Here is a 19,630-nt window from a genome sequence, read left to right as displayed (position 1 = left end):
TCTGTAAGAAAGGCAATCGTGCCTCGGCTGTCTCTTTCTGTGACGTCAGCAGTGATTGCTACTCAAAGGCCCAGGTCCACTCCTTCATCAAAGGCCCTAAAGTGGTGAATTCTAATTCAACTATCCCTTTTCATTACTACCTAGAATGTTTTACCATAATTTCCCCTCATCCATTATCTGGTCCCCAGTGGCAGCGTATGCAGGAAAAGGCAGAATAAATGCTCACTACCTTCATCAGATCCCAAAACAATACTTTGGGTTGTTATATCCTCCAAAGGTGACCAATTAGTTGTTGTTAAGTATTATGAGTTCACATTCTAGTACTGTCCACGTGGATGATTGAATCATCACATCTCTGACCAAAGGAAGCCTCCTCATACTGGCCCATGAACACTTCTGACGTGAAACACTGTTTACTTGTCTAAAGGAAGCCTCCTGTCCATGAATACTTCTGACATGAAATACTGTTACTTTCCTTGCTATCTGGCTCCAGGCTTCCAAGATGCTTCCGGGTCATCTTTTACATTTCCTGCTCTGGACCTAGAATCAGCCATTTCTCCAGAAACCCTGGCTGCTTTTGTGGGAAGTACTGACAGAAGACCACAATCTGAGGACTACTGATGATCGTTTCTGCTGGGTTGATTCTTGCTTCCAGACCTGTTCAGTCAGTCTAGTGTGTAAGTATGTGTACATATGCATCATATATACCTAACACATATTTCAGTAGCAAGTATCTTATGAGTTCATACTGATACATCTAATTTAAACTCACAACTATACAGTTTTTACCTTCTATATTTTTAATATATATATGTATGTCTTTTCTCCTCCAGGAGAATCCTGTTTCTTCAGGATACCAGGGATGAATCAAAATATCACATGATCACTTACTTGTTTTATTCCACATCTCTCTCTCTTTCACACACACACACACACACACACACACCAGCCTTGGAATAACAAAAACAATATTCTCATCACCTTGATGGTTCCTGAAAACAGTGAACATTTTGCTCATACTCTCCCCCATTGTCTGTTCATTTCTTTTGGAGAGCTGTATTGTATCTACACAGAGCTTACAGCCACCACATACAATCCCTTTGTCTGTATCAACTGTCACTTGGATTTAATTCTACAAGTAAACCTATATTTAACGTTCACCACTAGTCCTTGTATTAGGGTCTCTCTGGTTATTTCGGTTGTTTGAAGCTTATTTTCTAGCACATTTTTCAGGCAGAGCTCAAAAGTCCCTGAGTTACTGCAAGTGGATAGGTTTCTCCACAGCTCTTACACCTGGAAATCAACTTGGCTGGATATAAAAATCCTTGGCTGACATTCTCCATCCTTGGATATCTTAAATGTGTTACTCTTTTTCTCTGGAAGAGACTACTCCTGTTGAAAAGTCTGATGGTATTCTGACTTATTCTCCCTTGTAAGTGGCTTCATCTTTTTTGCTTGGATTCTCAAAGGACTTTCCTGTCTTTAAAGTCCAATAGTTTTACTGAAATATGCTTCAGTGTTGGTCATTCTGGGTCAGTCTTCTTATCTATGGTGTATGCTCTTCTAATATGCTGCTTCAAATCTTTATTTACTCTTTTTTAAGACCATGAAGAATGTAAATGTAAACTGTTTTCAAATATCCAGGGATTAGTGCCTTAGCATTTATGGAAACTATGCTTCTTCCTTCCTATGCTTTCCATATTCAAACAACAAGCCATTTGCCAAGAATGAATATAAATAGGGTCATTTATGAAAACCAGCCGGAGAAGGCAATGGCACCCTACTCCAGTACTCTTGCCTGGAAAATTCCATGGACAGAGGAGCCTGGTGGGCTGCAGTCCATGGGGTCACTAAGAGTCGGACACGACTGAGAGACTTCACTTTCACTTTTCACTTTCATGCACTGGAGAAGGAAATGGCAACCCACTCCAGTATTCTTGCCTGGAGATTCCCAGGGACGGAGGAGCCTGGTGGGCTGCCGTCTCTGGGGTCACACAGAATTGGACATGACTGAAGAGACTTGGCAGCAGCAGCATGAAAACCAGCACCCCAAAATATTTACAAACGTGAAAGTTTTCTGTTATTAAAAACAACCCTGCTTTAGGTTTAAAATATTTGTCAGGCTAAAAAGTAACATATTTATGATATCTTATTTCTTAAAAAAAACTATAATAATATACATTTTTTTGCTAGCTATTCATATTTAGTCTTTGTAACCAATCCGATAAGTAAAAAAGCAGTACTTCATTATTATTTAACATTGATCTGAGTGAATTTAAAGGTATTTTTACTAGACTGTCAGTGCCTGGACTTGCTTTTCTGAGAATATTGTCCTCTTATCCTTTGTACATGTTAAAATTTCTTTTCAGAAATTTTAAGTATTCTACTGACTTTCTTTACAGTTTCTTTGGTCATACAAATCTTCTCTTTTTTACTGCAAAATCGTGTCCTTTTTTTTTTTTTTAAGTGCCTTTGCATTACCAGTCATGGTTCAGAAGGAATTCCTAGATTGTACATGAAGTCTCCTGTTTTCTTGAAATTTTCATGTGATAATTTAAAATTTTAGGTTGTTTAATCTTAGAATTTAATTTTTGTACATGATGCAAGTTTTACTTTCTTCCAGGTGGATATTCAGTTATGTCCAATACCTTTCATTAAATAATCCATTTTCTCCCCTCTGAGCTTAATTAAAATACGTTATCTTTTATGCTGGGACGTGGCTTTGAATGATCCTCTGCCACTGATGGAGCTATCCATTTTTATTCAAATTTTGTAATGTTTGATAACAGGTTCCATTATAATATGTTCTAATATCAAGTGGTGGAAGTTTCCTACTGTGTGTGTGTGTTCAGTCACTCACTCATGCCCAACTGTTTGTGTTCCCATGGACTGTAGCCTGCCAGGCTCCTCTGTCCATGGGATTTCCCAGGCAAGAATACTGGAGTGGGTTGCCATTTCCTACTCCAGAAGTTTCCCGTTGTGATTATTTAAAAACTGTTTTTTTCTGGCTCTTCTTGTGAATTTATTCTTCTGTGTATATTTTATGACAATACTATCCATTTAAGACACACAAAACTCTTGTTGGATCCTAAATGGAACAGCACTATGTACTAATTTTGGAAGAACTGACATTTTTGTGATAGTAAGTCTTATTCAAGGACATGCTCTGCCTTGTGTACTTAGTCACTCAGTTGTGTCCAATTCTTTACAACCCCATAGACTGCAGGCCACCAGGCTCCTGTGTCCATGGGATTTCCCAGGCAAGAATACCAGAGCGGGTTGCCATTTCCTCCTCCAAGGGATCTTTCGAATCCAGGGATTGAACCTGCATCTCTTATGTCTTCTATGCTCTGCCTTATGTTTTTCAAACAACATTCTATAGTCTGACTTAAGAAACTCACTCCTAGGAACTAATACTTAGAAATGAAAGCACTAGAAACATCACTCTCCACAGTAACACAAAATAGAGAAAAAAGTGGTTATTACCAATAGAGGGATGGTTAAATAAGTCATGGTATATACTACAAAAAAGCAGGCATTCATTATTAAAGGTGAATTTGATTTTTACCAATTGATCAGGACAGATTTCCACACGGTAATGTTGAATGAGGATAAAGAGATATTTATTGCAAAGTACCTATTATATGATCTCAGTTTTGTAAAGTAATGATCCCCCTCCATCCTCATGTATATCATATTAGCATGGAAGCCTACAATCTAGATTGTCATCATAAATTATGGGAGTGGGGGCAGGGAAGGCCAATGCAAATGGATGGAGAAGAGAGGAAGGAAAAGTCACATAAAGAAGATAAAAAAAACAAAGTCTGCACTAAACATCCAACCAAACCCAAACAACCAATAAACTCAGTATGTATTAACTATTTATGTATTTAAAAGTCTATATGTATATATGCAAAAAAGAGAGGTCGACTTTTATTTTTAAAGCTGCACAATACTATTAGATCACACTTCAATTCATTTATAGATAAACCAAAATAGAAACAGAAAAATGACCTCTGCATCAGGACTCATCCAAGGCCTAGAATAGTGACACATCTTACCTCTCCCCACAGTTGTTCCACTGATAGATATTTCGCTCTCCTAAAGCCCTTTGACCACAGTAAAGAAAAATGTCTTACGCCTTGTTTGGGAGCTATTTCACAATGAGCTCTCTTAAGGAAGATGTTAAAATAGCATCCTTATCTTCCATCTCAAGTCAAGCTTCCAGAACTTTTAGAGCAGAAAATATTTTTCGTAGATAAGTCAGGCTGGAAGCCAAGTCATCTTTCAGGTAAACTAGAAATTAACCTTCACAGCAGAAAATACAAAGCATAAAAAACTTTAAGCAACAACCAAGAGACAAAGGGTTCTTCTTGATCAGGAGAGATGAACAACTCTACCAGACATCTACAATGTCCATGGCTAAAGTAAGATCGCATCTTATCGGAATTCAGAAACTATGAAAAATTATCCATTAAATAAGATATCCCTAAGAAAAATATTTTTTAAAATTCAATTCACAACAGGCAAGTTTGGTGGTGACAACAAAGAAAGGATATTTGTGTTACCCTAACGACATAATGGACACAAGTACACAGAGCACAGCCATTTGACCCCCAGGAGGAATAAATACTATTTCTCCCACAAGGATTTTTGCACCATTTCTTCAAATATTAATTGTCTTGGTGTATTTACCTTGTATACACAGAATTTTTCAAAAACGTAACTACAGCGACATGAAGGTAACATGAAACATTTGAAATAGATCTCATGGTTCAGCCACACACCTATTATAGCAATTAGTCCTGGGGTTAGTAAAACAAACTCCTGATAGAACTACAGCTTACCTTCCTTCCATATTTAGGATACACACCAGCTCATCCTCAAAAAATATCTCCGGGCCCTCAAGATTCTCAATGTCACTGAAACCGTTACAAGGGACCTATGAACAAGACAGATACAAGAGGCACAGTAAGGAGTAGCAATGCTGTTGTCTCTCACACACAAAGTTACAAGCAAAGCTGCTCACTTCCAAGGAAGTGGTCACACCTCTCCCACACTATCTGGCGCCACCCACCCACTAGGGGAGAAAAGGAACCTGTGGGTAACAGTAATTTGTTCAAATAATATTATTAGCTGCAAATGAATTATATTTGGAATTTATAGACTGGAATTTCTGAAAGTGATAACCCAGAGTTCTCACCTAAGGAAAAACAACTCTGAAAGGAGGACTAAAAAAATAAAAATCATGTCTTTCACAGTACCTATTCTGTGCTGGCAACATGGTATTCAACTAGGAGTCCAGGGCCAAAGAGAGAAGTCTAGGGGTTTGGGTGACTCTGAAGGTCGAGGCATGTTTCTCCTCTGTAAGCTGAGGCGGTGGTGCCGATGAGCTGTAATATCCCCCCCCTTGGTTTAAAAATCTGATTCCTTTTCCCACTTTTCTTTCTGAAAGTAGGCAGGAAATTTGTCAGCCTATGTGCACGTGGAAAACACAGGAGCACAAGGGTCCTGAGCCAAAGTAATCATCTACCCACAGATCAATCCTAAGTATAGTCCTGCTATGTTCAAAGTCCTCGGCACACTTCTCATCATGCAGAGGTACAGGGAAAGACGAGCTGGGGAAAAACAACAACGCACCATTACTGGACAGAGGCTCGGGCTGTTACATACGCACACAAAACCAGCTGGACTGTAAGCAGAGGCTGCAAACGAGAAGCTCGTGTCCAAGTGCATCAAACACATCCAGCACCCCCACGTGTATGTGTGCAGACATATTTAAACCAGTGTGGAATATCTGAGACTATGAGTGCTTTTACCCAGCATATGGCTTATCCCAAATAGGACACAAATTCAGGTCATTCTGACATTAACAAACACTTGTTTATAGAAACAAATTACACTGCGCAACACCTGAGCTTTATTCTTTATAGGGAGATATATTCAAATGCGTGCCAAGTTCGAATTTTCCCTTTCGAAACTTGAAAGGGAATGTGTGAACTCATTAAAAGTAATTAAAATTAGACATCGGAATTAACATTCAGTAAATCAGGATAAATCAGACTGGTTCCATTTCTGGACCTCCAATCAGAAATAAAATATTGGTACTGTCTCTTTTCCAGAATGTGCAAAAAGTTAAGAATCAGGACCTCATACAGAAACTTCTGTGAGACATTTTGTGGAAGGGAAACCAAACAAACCCATGCATTTCAGCAACATTAAAAACAAACAAACCCCACAACTTTTCAGAAATAATGAATATGAGATGGTATCACTGAGGGAGTAATAATTCTTGCTTTACGGGTAGCTTTTAATCCTGTTACCGTAACAAATAATGCATTCACTACTGGTTTGAACCTGCAAAGCCAGAGAGAAGAACTATATTAACTTTGTCAACCATTCTGGGAAAACTACTGGGTGAAATTTGTAGTGTTCAATCATGGATGATACCCCCAATCATGTAGAGACTGCAAAAAATACTGTCTAACCCCCCTAAAGAGAAATAGTGCTGATCTGGATTCCCTCCACATCGCCCCCGGGGCCCTCCCTCTCTATCCCTCCCCCATTCTCTCTGGCTTTAGAAAACTAAAGCTGGCAGGGACAAATGGCTCCGTGTTGTTGGATAGGAGGAAAGGACACAATGACTCTTGCAGCCATCTAAGTGAGGAAGGGATTGTGAGCGCATTGAAAAGGGAGATAGCAAAAAGACTGGATGAGCTAATGCCTACAGACCCAGACGCAGACCACCGCTAGCAGGCAAATGCTTAGAGCTCCATCAACGGATCCTTACGTGCTCTGAAAAGAACCTCTTTGAGAACGAGGCTACAATCTTCCGGGCTTCTAACCCAGCTTTTTGCCGAACTTTGTACTCCTCCAACCAATTGACGTAGTCGGTGGGGCTGTAGTGTTTCATAAGGGAAGGCCACCTACAAGGAGAAAAACACCCCCTCAGCTTAACAGAGAAGCAAAGGCAGAAGAAACATGAATCAAAAGCAGCTCTGGAAAACAGCGAAAGCGGTTGGGTTTAGGGATCAGGGGCGGCCCTAGCGAGGGACCCAGTTCAAATCTTTACCCGGCGCGCACGCACTCGCATACACCGTGACCTTGGCTTAGCAATATCAATACTGTGTCTCCACTCCCCATTTATAAAATGGGGACAGTCGTAGCAACAACAATCACAGTGACGGCAATCATAGTTAACATTAATTGTGCGCCTCCTAAGAGCGGGGCCCTGTGCAAGGCTCCCCTTGTATCAGCTCATCTAACCACCACAGTAAAAGATAGGTCTTCATCATAACACCATTTAAAGTCGATACATGAGACTCCAAAAAGGGAAGCTGCTACCCGCAAGGTCACACGGTGAGTATGCCAGGGCCAGATTTTATCCCGGGTCCTAACCGAAATCTGTGCTCTCGGCCAACTGCCAAAGGGATGCTGCGCCCGCTTCCCTCAAAGGGCCGTTAGGATCACTGCATCACCGGGTCCGTGTAAACATTTTAGCACGGAGTCGGGCACAAAAGAAGCGCGCAGGATGGATCAGCGGTGATAACCACGGTCGTCATCCTTGATGGGGGGCCGGACTACTGGGCGCTTCCCGAGACGCAATCTGGGCATTCGCGGGTCCGCCTGGCGTGGACGGAGGGGCCAGCGGCCTGGAGGCCTTTGTGTCTGTCCGCGGGAAGGGGTCCTCCCGGGGGTGGGGTCCGCGAGCCGGCAGGGAGGCGGCGGCGGCGGCTCGGAGCAGCCAGGCCGGGGCCCCGGGGTGGGGTGGGGGGCGCGCAGAGACAGGGGGGAGCGCGGGCTCACCTCACCCGGAACTGCTCCTTCCACACCTTCCCACTACCCTGGCACAGCTCGCGCAGCCGCCGGCAGGTGCTGGAGACGCGGCCGATGTCAGCGGCCGTCAGCGAGCCGCTACACAGGATGTACTCCAGCACCTCTCCCGGCAGGTTGACAAGGCAGCTGAGGCCCGCCGCCTCGGGCGCGGCCTCCTCCACCAGCGCCGGCACCACCTCCATCGCGCTGTCGACCACTGCCGCCGCCATCTTGTCCGCGTACCTGGGGCCCCGCGCGCGCGCGCCGGCGCGCGTTCGCTCGCGCCAGGGCGCCCCCCTTGGCCCCGCCTACCCGGTTCGAGGGGCGGGCGCCGAGGTCCCCCTCGGCTCCCCACGCCCCGCCCAGGCCTGTGGCCACAGCCCCGCTTGGCCCTGCCCACCCGCCTCGAGGGGCGGGCACCGGGGTCCACCCCGCTCCCCCTCCGCTCAGGCCCGTGGCCACACCCGCCTCAGCTCCTCTCCCCCGTTTGGCCCCGCCTACCCGCCTCGAGGGGCGGGCCCGGGGTCCCCCAGCTCCTCCTCCGCTCAGGCCCGTGGCCACACCTCCCTCAGCTCCTCTCCCCCGCTTGGCCCCGCCCACCCGCCTCGAGGGGCAGGCGCCGGGGTCCCCCCACCCCCACCACAGCCCCGGCCCGTGGCCACACCCCCTCAGCCCCAGCTGCTCCGGGAGGGCTGCCCCTGGCTAAAGAAAGGAAACGCGTCTTGGAAAATAACCCGCTGTGGGCCTGGGAGCTGTGCTGCTGCTGCTAAGTCGCTTCAGTCGTGTCTGACTCTGTGCGACCCCACGGACGGCAGCCCACCAGGCTCCCCCGTCCCTGGGATTCTCCAGGCAAGAACACTGGAGTGGGTTGCCATTTCCTTCTGCAATGCATGAAAGTGAAAAGTGAAAGTGAAGTCGCTCAGTCGTGTCCAACTCTTAGCGACCCCATGGGCTGCAGCTACCAGGCTCTTCCGTCCATGGGATTTTCCAGGCAAGAGTACTGGAGTGGGATGCCATTGCCTTCTCCGCTGGGAGCTGTGAGGGGACAGTATTAGTAGATTCCATCCTCCGCAATAACCCTAAGAACTGTTCTTCCCAAGTTACAGATCGGGAAACTGAGGTTCAGGGAGATAAATGGACTTGTTGGGAGTCCCGTGTCCTAGATTCTAACCCAGATCTGCTTGACTCTGCTTGACTGGATGCTAAACCAGTATGCTGTAATAATAAAACTCATGAGTGGGTGCCGTGCCAAGCATTGTAAGCACATTCTTCACGGCAGCCTATGTGAGCCCGGCTGTGATAGGTACCATATTTATATTTGATCTACAGATAAGGAAGACCTAGTTCACAAAGGTGAGCGTACTCATTAAAAGTGACAGAGACAAACAGTGGTCGAACATGGATTTGAATCCTCCAAACAGCAGTCCCCATTCAGCTATGGGCAGGCACTCTTTTTTCCCACACCTGCACCTATTTAAGTTTTTCAGCTCAGTTTCGTGCCAGGCCCTGTACTGTGTGCCTTGGGGACACAGAGGTGGACAAGACAGTGTCCTTGCCTCCCGGGAGCTCAAAGTCCTCACCCCTCCCCCAAGTTTACCTTGCTTCTTTCCCAGTGGTTCCTGCCTTGGAAGGGCTACCCATCCATGCATTCCTGCAAAACTGGAACCTGTTGCCATCCTTGTCACTTCTCTCTCCCTCAGCATCTGGGTCCAAATGCCCAGTAGAGCATAACATCTCCAAGCCTCTGCTTTCACATCTATGAAATGGAGATAACAATAGGTCTTCCTGTTAAATGAAACAATGCACATACATCAGTTCCTGTCGCTGAGTAAGAGATTAATCCAAAACATAGGAGATGGAAACAACCTTGTTTCTGTGCTCTTAATTTTGTAGGTCAGGAAACGGGGAAGGGCTTAGCTGGGCAACTCTGAGTTGCAATCAGGTGGTGGCTCCAGATTGGAAGCTTTCAACCACTGCAGATGCTAACTGCTGTTAGATCCCACAGGACCTGGAAAAAGGGTTGAGCTTTGTGCTAGCATACACTATTTGTATTCAGATGCCCAATACAGGTTAAGATTTCTGTGCCTCAGTTACTTCAAAGAAGCTTTTCTGGGGGGAAATAGGGAAGCAATTTCTTGTCTGAATGATCATTCTTAATATCCATCAAATCTGTCTCTTTCTCTTCAGCCACTGTCTCTGTCCATATCTCTACTGCGGCTCCTAACAGTCCAGCCCTGGCCCCGAGAAGGTGAACATCAGCCTTGGTGACACTCAGACCTTGGCAAAGTTTCCAGCCTGTGAAGCTGTTTTTATGAATGACTCTTGCTTTCTGATCAATGACAAATTTAAATTCTCCTCTGCCAATCCAGAGAATCCTCTCCAAGCCCTAGGAAAGAAGAACATTTTTATTTTTGTACATGCATTAAACCAGATGGTGATATACATCACAGGTAACCTGCTAATGAGATCACAGAGAGAAATCCCACCCTTTTATAGACAGCCAAGCATTGCGTCATGTACATGCTTCCGAGATTAGTGGTGGCTTGTGAATTACCATTCACTTAAAAAGTAAGAGGATCTGAGACTTCTCTGTTGACCTAGTGGCTAGGACTCCATTCTCCTAATGCAGGGGACCTGGGTTCGATCCCTGGTTGGGGAACTAGATTCCACATGCCTCAACTAAGACCCAACACAGCCCCAATAAATAAATAAGTAAAGTGTTTTTTTAAAAAAAGCACCAAAAGGTAAGAGTCTGATTGCATTTTCCCTAGCCCAGTTCATGCTAAGGTCACCTGCTAAGTGGAGCATACCTTATACTACCTGCTTTTGTCTCAAGGAATAAGAAAATTTCTCATCTTTGTGATAAGCTGGCAGATACAGTATAAATACAAGTGCTCCGATGCTGGATTCTTGGGGCTGGTGCACTGGGAAGGCCCAGAGGGAGGGTATGGGGAGGGAGGAGGGAGGAGGGTTCAGGATGGGGAGCACGGGTATACCTGTGGCGGATTCATTTCGATGTTGGGCAAAACTAATACAATATTGTAAAGTTTAAAAATAAAATAAAATTTAAAAAAAAATAAATAAATACAAGTGCTCAAATTCCCACATGGCAAGGAGACAAGGACACAACCTTCCTTGACATTTACATTTCAAAGAGATGGCTCCCATGCCCTTAAAAGAAACAGTCCTGGGTTGTGATATTGGCCAAGAGGTGTATTTATTTAGCCTTTGAAAAAATTTGCAAAATGTAGTGTAGACACACAGTGGAGTAATACTCAGCCATAAAAAGGCATGAAGCACTGACATGTGCCACAACATGGGTAAGCCCGGAGAACATGATGCTAAGTGGAAGAAGCTGCATGTGAGGGACTTCCTGGTGGTCCCATGGCTAAGACTCTGCGCTCTCAATGTGTAGGGGGCTCGGGTTCAGACCCTGGCCAGGGAACTAGATTCCGCATGCCGCAACTGAAGATCCCATATGCTGCACCTAAGACCTGGTGTAGCCAAGTTAATTTAAAAAAGAAGCCACACTCAAAAGGACAGCTATTGTATGATCACACGTCTGTGAATATAGAATAGGCAAATTCATGGAGACAGAATGTAGATTAGAGGTTTACCAGGGGCTGGGAGGGAGGAGAGAATGGAGGGGGTTCTTGCTGAATGGGTACAGAGTTTCTGTCTAGGGTGATGAAAAAATTCTGGAAGGAGATAGTGGTTGACAGTCACACAGCATGAATGCCCTCCATGCCATTGAATTTATACTTAAAAATAGTTGAATTGTAAATTTCCTGTTGTGTATAGTGTGCCATAGCATTAAAAAAAATAATAGAACCCACAGAAAAGATTCACATCCCTATGAAAGAGACAGAGGAGGGACTTCCCTGGTGGCCCAGTGGTAAAGACTCTGTGCTTCCAATGCAGGGAGCATGGGTCAGATCCCTAGTCGAGGAACTAAGATCCCACATGTCCTGTGGCGTGGCCAAAAAAATAAAAAGGAGAGAGAGAGACAGAGGAAAGATTTACACATATAGAATTTATAAAGGAAATGCTCTGAGAAAGAAAAGAGGGAATGGGTCTCTCTTCATTTTGGTGACAGGGAAGATTCTAAGTTTTTAATGCACCTTTCTGCTGAACTGCTGACTGTATTTAACCCAAAGATGACCCCCACTACCTGCGTGTGCATGCTATCACTTCAGTCATGTCCGACTCTATGCGACTCTACGGACCGTAGCCTGCCAGGCTCCTCTGTCCATGGGATTCTCCAGGCATGAATACTAGAGTAGGTTTCCATGCCCTCCTCCAGGGGATCTTTCTGACCCAGGCATCTAACCCATGTCTCTTATGTCTCCTGCATTGCAGGCAGGTTTTTTACCGTTAGAGCCACTTGGGAAGCCACCCCACCCCTACTACCTGAGTTCCTATTTAAAATCCCCTCACACAAGCGCCAATCTTTGACCAACCTGGCTTCCCAGAGTTCCTCCTGGGTGTCCTTCCCCTGCTATAGCAAGAGAATATCTTCATGGACCTTAAGTGTATTTCTGGTTATCTTTGGCTGGAGGACTTCAAAATTCCTTTCCCATGAGACCACCACAGCCCAGCTAGAGAGACTATATCTCAACCCCCCTCAACATCTTCTATGGTTTTCCTTGTTCTCAAAATGAATCTTCTATGGTTTTCCTTGTTCTCAAAATAAATAAACGCATCCTTTCTCTTCTGGTCCAGCCCCTAGATTCTCTCTCCCACCTGCTAACCCAGGGCCACTTTCCTGGACTGTCTGTAGCTCCTAGTCATCCTTTAGCTCCAACTCAAGAGCTTGTCTGCAAGAACACATGCCTGCTGATCACAGACTAAGCCTGCCTCTCTTTCCTGTCCTCGCAGAACCCCCTTTCATTCATTTGGTACATAGCTCAGCTGGTAAAGAATCTGCCTGGACTGCAGGAAACCCTGGTTCAATTCCTGGGTCAGGAACATTCCCTGGAGAAGGGATAGGCTACCCATTCCAGTATTTTTGGGCTTCCCTGGTGGCTCAAATGGTAAAGAATCTGCCCGCAATGGCGGAGATCTGGGTTTGATCCCTGGGTGGAGAAGATCCCCTGGAGGAGGGCATGGCAACTCCAGTATTCTTGCCTGGAGAATCCCCATGGACAGAGGAGCCTGGTGGGCTACAGTCTGTAGGGTTGCAAGGAGTCAGATATGACTGAGCAACTGAGCACACACATACTCCTAAAGTGCTGTAATACATACATTGGCATATCGGATTCACCCACCAGCATGGCTGATTCAGGCTTTGGGGGGTGTGGACAAAGAACATTGCCTCCCGTTTCAGTAAACAAAGAATGCTGCCACCCTCAAGCCAGCCGCTGCCTGGATGGTGCACCCTGAGGGGAATTCAGGATGGAGGAAAACGTGGTACGGCCCCACATCGTTAGAGATGCCTATCAAAGGGATGGTTTCCATGGGCCCGGCCTCTTGCATCTTTCCATACAGAGAAAAGCACTAAAATCATTAATTTGAGATGTCCGCTTTTGGTTGTTTTTGTTTTGTGTATGTGTGTGATTAGCAGCAATCTTTTGATGTTTGACTAAGTTTTGTTCTCCCCCCCCCCAACCCCCACCCCCAGCCAAAACGCCCATGTACCCTGGCTCCTCCCTTTTTACTTTGGAACAGTTCCTCAGAGCTTTCTGAGAAGGCTGACTTCCTGGGCTAGAGTCCTCAGTAAGGTGCCCAAATAAAATGTAAGTTGATACTTCGGCCACCTGATGCAAAGAACTGACTCATTTGAAAAGACCCTGATGCTGGGAAAGACTGAAGGCAGGAGGAGAAGGGGATGACAGAGGATGAGATGTTTGTGTGGCATCACCGACTCAATGGACATAAGTTTGAGTAAACTCTGGGAGCTGGTGATGGACAGGGAGGCCTGGCGTGCTGCAGTCCATGGGGTCGTAAAGAGTCAGACACGACTGAGCGACTGAGCGACTGAACTGAACTGAAACTTTGAGGTTGTGCATTTTTTGCAGTCAGAAGGAGCCTGAAGCTTTATTGTCTGGAGTCCTATTTTACTTTACTTTTCTTTTTTTTTTTTTTTTGGCCGTGCTGCTTGGCGTGTGGGATCTTAGTTCCCTGACCAGGGACTGAGCCTGTGCCCTCTGCAGTGGAAGGGTGTAAGTGTTAACCACTGGATCACTAGGGAATTCCCAGGGGCCCTATTTTATTATTTATTTCTTTTTTTGGCCACATCACACAGCCTTCATGGAACCAGGGATCAAACCCAGGCCCTTGGCATTGAAAGCCCAGAGTCCTAACCACTGGACCATCGGGGAATTCCCCGGAGGCCCTATTTTAGAAAAAGGACACACCAGGATAAACTCGTAAGTCAACTGGGGGACATTTATGTAAAATGAGGAAAGAAGTGGCCTTTGGTGAGGGTCCTGAGGTTTATCATTAATTTGATAATGAACACATTTCTTCCTATAAAAGGTAACCTCCATGTAAGCAGGGGCTCTGTCCCATTTGCTCAACTATTTGGTGACTCACATGGTACAGAATCTGCCTGCAGTGTAAGAGACAGGGGTTAGATCCCTGGGTTGGGAAGATCGCCTGTAGGAAATGGCAACCTGCTCCAGTATTCTTGCCTGGAGAATCCCCATAGAGAGAGGAGCCTGGCGGGCTACAGTCCATGGGGTCGCAAAGAGTCAGACATGACTTAGTGACTAAACGACAATGCTCCATAGGAATGACTGATTAAATCACTGGGCATTGACAGTTGATTCAACATCCAGCCCCTCTTCCCTCTGAGGAGCTCAGGGGCATAGGACCAGAAGATCCAACCCTCTAATCACCTGGTTGGTTCCCCTGGCAACCAGCCCCCTTCCTCAGGTGCTTTCCAAAAGTCACCATAGTAACATAAACGCAGGTGTGGTTGAAAGCGGCTTGTTAAGAATAACAAGACACCTTCATCACTTATCATAGGAGATTCCAAGAATTCTAGGAGCTCTGAGCCAGACATAGGACCGAGACCAAATATGTAGCCTAGCATGCATGCTCAGTCATGTCTGACTCTTTGTGACCCTGTGGACTGTAACCCGGGAGGCTGCTCTGTCCATGGAATTCTCCAGGCAAGAATACTGGAGAGGGTTGCCATTCTCACTGGGGAAGCCCGAGAGCCCGAATATAATAATATTCCTTATTATAAACCGCAACATCACAGGTATCTTACACAGCAAAAGGAACTTTGCAGACGGAATCAAGTTAGGAATCCTGAGATGCAGAGATAATCCCGGACAATCCTGTGGGCTCAGTGTAATCACAAGGGTCCTTATCAGACAGGCAGGTGACTTTCCTGGTGGTCCAGTGGCCAAGACTCTGAAATCCCAATGCAGGAGGCCCCGGGTTCGATCCCTGGTCAGGGAACTAGATCCCACATGCCGCAACTAAGAGTTCACATGCCACAGCTAAAGATCCCGCATGCCACAATGAACACCGAAGATCTTGAGTGCCGTAACTAAGAGTCAGCACAGCCACATACATACTTACGTGCATGCGTGCTCAGTCGCATCAGTCGTGTCTGACTCTGCAACCCCATGGATTTCAGCCCACCAGGCTCCTCTATGAGATTCTCCAGGCAAGAATACTGGAGTGGGTGGACATGCCCTCCTCCAGGGGACCTTCCTGACCCAGGGATCAAACCCACATTTCCTGCATCCCCAGCAATGCAGGCAGATTCTTTACTGCTGAGCCACCTGGGAAGCCTTTTATATATATATAAAAGGGGGGCACAGGAGGGTCGGAGTCAGAGAGAGGGGATGTGACGATGGATACAGAGGTTGGAGTGATGTTGGGCTGTAAGCCAAGAAATGTGGGCAGCTTTCTAAAAGCTAGAAAACCTAAGGAAATAGATTCTTCCTTAGATCAGTAGCAATTAGCAATTAATATAGATTTAATACAGATTTTACTTTTCTATTGCTGCTGTAACAAATGACCACAACTTAGGGTCTTAAAACCATACCAACGTGTGATCTTATTGCCCTGGATGTCAGAGTCTCAAGTGAGTCTTAGGAGTCTTAGGAGTGTTAGGAGACTAAGATCAAGATGCAGCCGAGCTCTGTTCCTTGTGGAGGCTCTGGGTGAAACCCTTTCTGGCTTGTAGAGGCTACTTGAATCCCTTGGCTATAGCAGCATGACTCCAACCTCTGCAGCAATAAAATAGCATGCCAGGGAGATGTTGTGACTGTTTGTTAGGCAGCATTACTGTGGCAATAGATAATGGATACGCAGAAGCAGGTAAAACAGACACACACACACACACACACACACACACACACAATTGCAAAGCAGTACCTCCACTAGGTCAAGCGACTGGTACAGGCAGAAAGTATGGCTGGACGGTGGAGGAGGGCTTCCCTGAAAAGGCAGTGTTTGAATCCTGCCCTCAGCAATGGAGGTGAGATCCGCAGAAATGAGAGGGCAGGGTGGGCTCTCTAGGTGAGGGGCATGTCAGAAGCAAAGCCCCTGGGGGCAAATCAGAAGACTGGATGGTTTGGGTGGAGCAGCGGCCAAAACAGAAACACAAAAGGCTGCTTGTGGCCAGAGCAGGCACTGAGCGCTGGCCAGAGGGGTTGGTCTTCCCGCCTTGGCCCCTGGTGGTCCCAAATGCCTTTGCGCAAAGGCGAAGCGGGCTGAAAGAGAAAGTTCTGGAGGCAGCGTGCGCTTTTCAAGGAAGGCGACGTTATTAGCACCCGCTTGGAGGAACAAGGAACAGGTGTCTCTCCCTACAGATTTTCCCTGAGGCTTTTCTGCTAATAACTATATTTCCATTAGTGATTCTTTTCAAAGCCTTCAAAACAGAACTGATTCAGTTACTCACTGCTTAATGCCACAGATACTACACCTTGAGTTGGTAGTGTGTCTTAGAGGCTTTCTTGCCTTTAACAGTTTATTTTCCCCAATATATCCTTATGGCACGTGGGACTCATCACCCTTGAAGATCTCAAAATTCCTGGAAACAGTAAATTAGGGAGGAGAGAGTGAGGCTTCCAGCATCAACTTCCAACCTCAACCCTGACTTCCAGCCGAGAAAACGAAGATGCCAAGAAGCCAGGAGATCCATCTACCCGTGTCCTCTCACCCTGCCCCTACCCTGGTCTAGTAATCTAAAAGATTTGCATCTAAAAAAAAAAAAAAAAATCACTTTACTAATTTACTGTTTACTCTGGTTTTAATCTTCTGCTATTTGATTAACTTAATCTTATTTTCCTCCAGAGGTTATTACTAAAGTGGTTTCCTTCTACTGATGTGGGTTAAGCTCTGTATTGATTGTAAACACGTTCCCTGTTTTTTGCTTCCTCAGCGGTTTTGCAAAGGGTACAATGAAAAACAGAAGAAGTACATTTTTTTACTATTCAACTGACTGCGAAGCCCATATTCTCTATTGATCTGCTGTAACTCAAAATTCCTTTTTTTCCTTCCCCCACTTGTTTCCCGCCCCCTTCTCCTTTTGATTTGTGGTTGGGAAGGTTCTGTTTTGGTGTAAACTTGGATTTTTCACCTGGTTGCCAGGCAACAGAAGCCACCCCAGCCGGGAGGCACATAAATGTTAAATTGTCCTCAGCCACCTCTTGAGGCTGGGCCTGTCAAAACTCCAGTGTGTGTACGGGTCACATGGAGGAACTGGTTAAAAATGCAGCGGTGTCAAACCTAAATCCCCAGCAAGCACTAGTGAGCAGGTGTGGGGAGAGGGCAAGGATTTGGCTTTTAAAACCAGTGGCCCCGTGATGGCAGGTGGTCTGGGAAACCCAGCACCTAAGTGTCAAATGGCAAACAGCAACGAGATGGGGCTGTTTTGAGTTTCAATAAGAAAAAAGGACTGGGACTTCCCTGGTGGTCCAGTGGTTAGGAATCCGCCTGACAATGCAGGAGACACGAGTTCAATCCCTGTTCCAGGAAGATCCCACATGCCATGGAGCAACTAAGCCCGTTTGCCACAACTACTGAGCCTGTGCTCTGGAGTCCCTGAGCCACAACTATTGAAGCCCACGTGCCCTAGAGCCCCGTGCTCTGCAACGAGAAGCCTCCACAATGAGAAGCCCGCACACCACAGATAGAGAGTAGCCCCTGCTCGCTGCAAATAGAGAAAGCCCACACACAGCAATGAAGACCTAGCACAGCAACAAATAAATAAATACATATAGAAAAGCGATGAGAAAGTTGGAAGGAACCAGAGCTAGTTTACTCATGTATAGGACTATTCTATTCTGTCCTATTCTATTCCATTCCATGCCATTATGTTCTGTGTGTGTTGTATATATCAATTCATTTAATCCCATCGAAAGGCAATGAAGTCAAAATCATCACAACCTATTTTACAGTGAAGAAATGAAGGCACAGAGAGGTTAGGCAACTTATCCAAAGTTGCACAGCTCAGGAGTGGAGGAGCCGGGATTTGAACTGTGACAGTCTCTTAGTAGCAGCACTGTGTCAACTGGGGGAAAAAAAAAGGCACAACCTAAAAGATTGCCAGGAGAAATATCAATAACCTCAGATATGCAGACGACACCACCCTTATGGCAGAAAGTGAAGAAGAACTAAAGAGCCTCTTGATGAAAGTGAAAGAGGAGAGTGCTCAACATTCAGAAAACCAAGATCATGGCATCCGGTCCCATCACTTCATGGCAAATAGATGGGGAAACAGTGGAAACAGTGGCTGACTTTATTTTTGGGGGCTCCAAAATCACTGCAGATGGTGACTGCAACCATGAAATTAAAAGATGCTTATTCCTTGGAAGGAAAATTATGACCAACCTAGACAGCATATTAAAAAGCAGAGACGTTACTTTACCAACAAAGGTCCGTCTAGTCAAGGCTATAGTTTTTCCAGGAGTCATGTATGGATGTTAGAGTTGGACTATAAAGAAAGCTGAGCTTAGAAGAATTGATGCTTTTGAACTGTGGTGCTGGAGAAGACTCTTAAGAGTCCCTTGGACTGCAAGGAGATCCAACCAGTCCATCCTAAAGGAGATCAGTCCTGGGTATTCATTGGAAGGACTGATGTTGAAGCTGAAACTCCAATACTTTGGCCATTTGAAGCGAAGAGCTGACTCATTTGAAAAGACCCTGATGCTGGGAAAGATTGAAGGCAGGAGGAGAAGGGGATGACAGAGGACAAGATGGTTGAATGGCATCACCGACTCAATGGACATGAGTTTGGGTAGGCTCCTGGAGTTGGTGATGGACAGGGAGGCCTGGTGTGCTGCAGTTCATGGGGTTGCAAAGAGGTGGACACAACTGAGCAACTGAACTGAACTGAAAATTAAGAATTATGTTTTACGTGGGACATTGTTGAGAACTCTAGCCTGGGAAAGGCAACATCTCAGATTGGTCTGAGGAACTGTTCCAGAGAAGAAAGGGGGAAGCTGGGGTATGTAGACATTTTTGCTGAAGACAAATGGACATGAAGTGGAACATCAAAAGATTACTGCTAGTCACACACATGCATAAAAACCAAGCCCTCTGAAGTTAATGATTTTAGTGCTGTTCTATGCATGGGAAGATCTAAGAATCTAGATGCACTGAAATTATTCCTTGAATATGTATCTTTTAGCAGCAGCAACTATCTAGGGCCAGCATCCTGGTTTTCTCCGTCCTGACTCCCCATCTGGGTGTGCTGAGGGGGAGGGGCAGGTTGTCCAGTTTTTTATACAGGAATGGCAGGAACAGTCTTTGTTTACTGAAATGGCTGCTGCTGCTGCTAAGTCACGTCAATCGTGTCTGACTGTGTGTGACCCCATAGACGACAGCCCACCAGACTCCTCCGTCCCTG

At 45.7% G+C, this 19,630-nt stretch overlaps 1 protein-coding gene across 4 annotated transcripts in view; it reads right to left on the bottom strand.

Moving 5' to 3' along the window:
• Positions 1-8,087, bottom strand: part of FBXO21 (F-box protein 21) — a 37,061-nt gene extending 28,974 nt beyond the window's left edge. For 2 of the 4 annotated variants that reach the window (XM_070769595.1, XM_070769596.1), the window contains exons 1-3: positions 7,807-8,087; positions 6,791-6,926; positions 4,848-4,942 (exon numbers count right to left, since the gene is read on the bottom strand). In XM_070769595.1, coding sequence (XP_070625696.1) covers positions 4,848-4,942; positions 6,791-6,926; positions 7,807-8,045 — 470 coding nt within the window. In that variant the 5' untranslated portion in view covers positions 8,046-8,087. The remainder of the gene's footprint in view (positions 1-4,847; positions 4,943-6,790; positions 6,927-7,806) is intronic. The other 2 variants (XM_019977518.2, XM_019977520.2) reach the window with 1 other exon arrangement.
• Between the last annotated feature and the right edge of the window lie 11,543 nt (positions 8,088-19,630).

Source organism: Bos indicus, chromosome 17 (assembly GCF_029378745.1).
Source record: "Bos indicus isolate NIAB-ARS_2022 breed Sahiwal x Tharparkar chromosome 17, NIAB-ARS_B.indTharparkar_mat_pri_1.0, whole genome shotgun sequence".
Taxonomy (NCBI): Eukaryota; Metazoa; Chordata; class Mammalia; order Artiodactyla; family Bovidae; genus Bos; species Bos indicus.
Note: the sequence above shows the minus strand (reverse complement) of the source record. Positions and strands in the feature narration are given on the sequence as shown.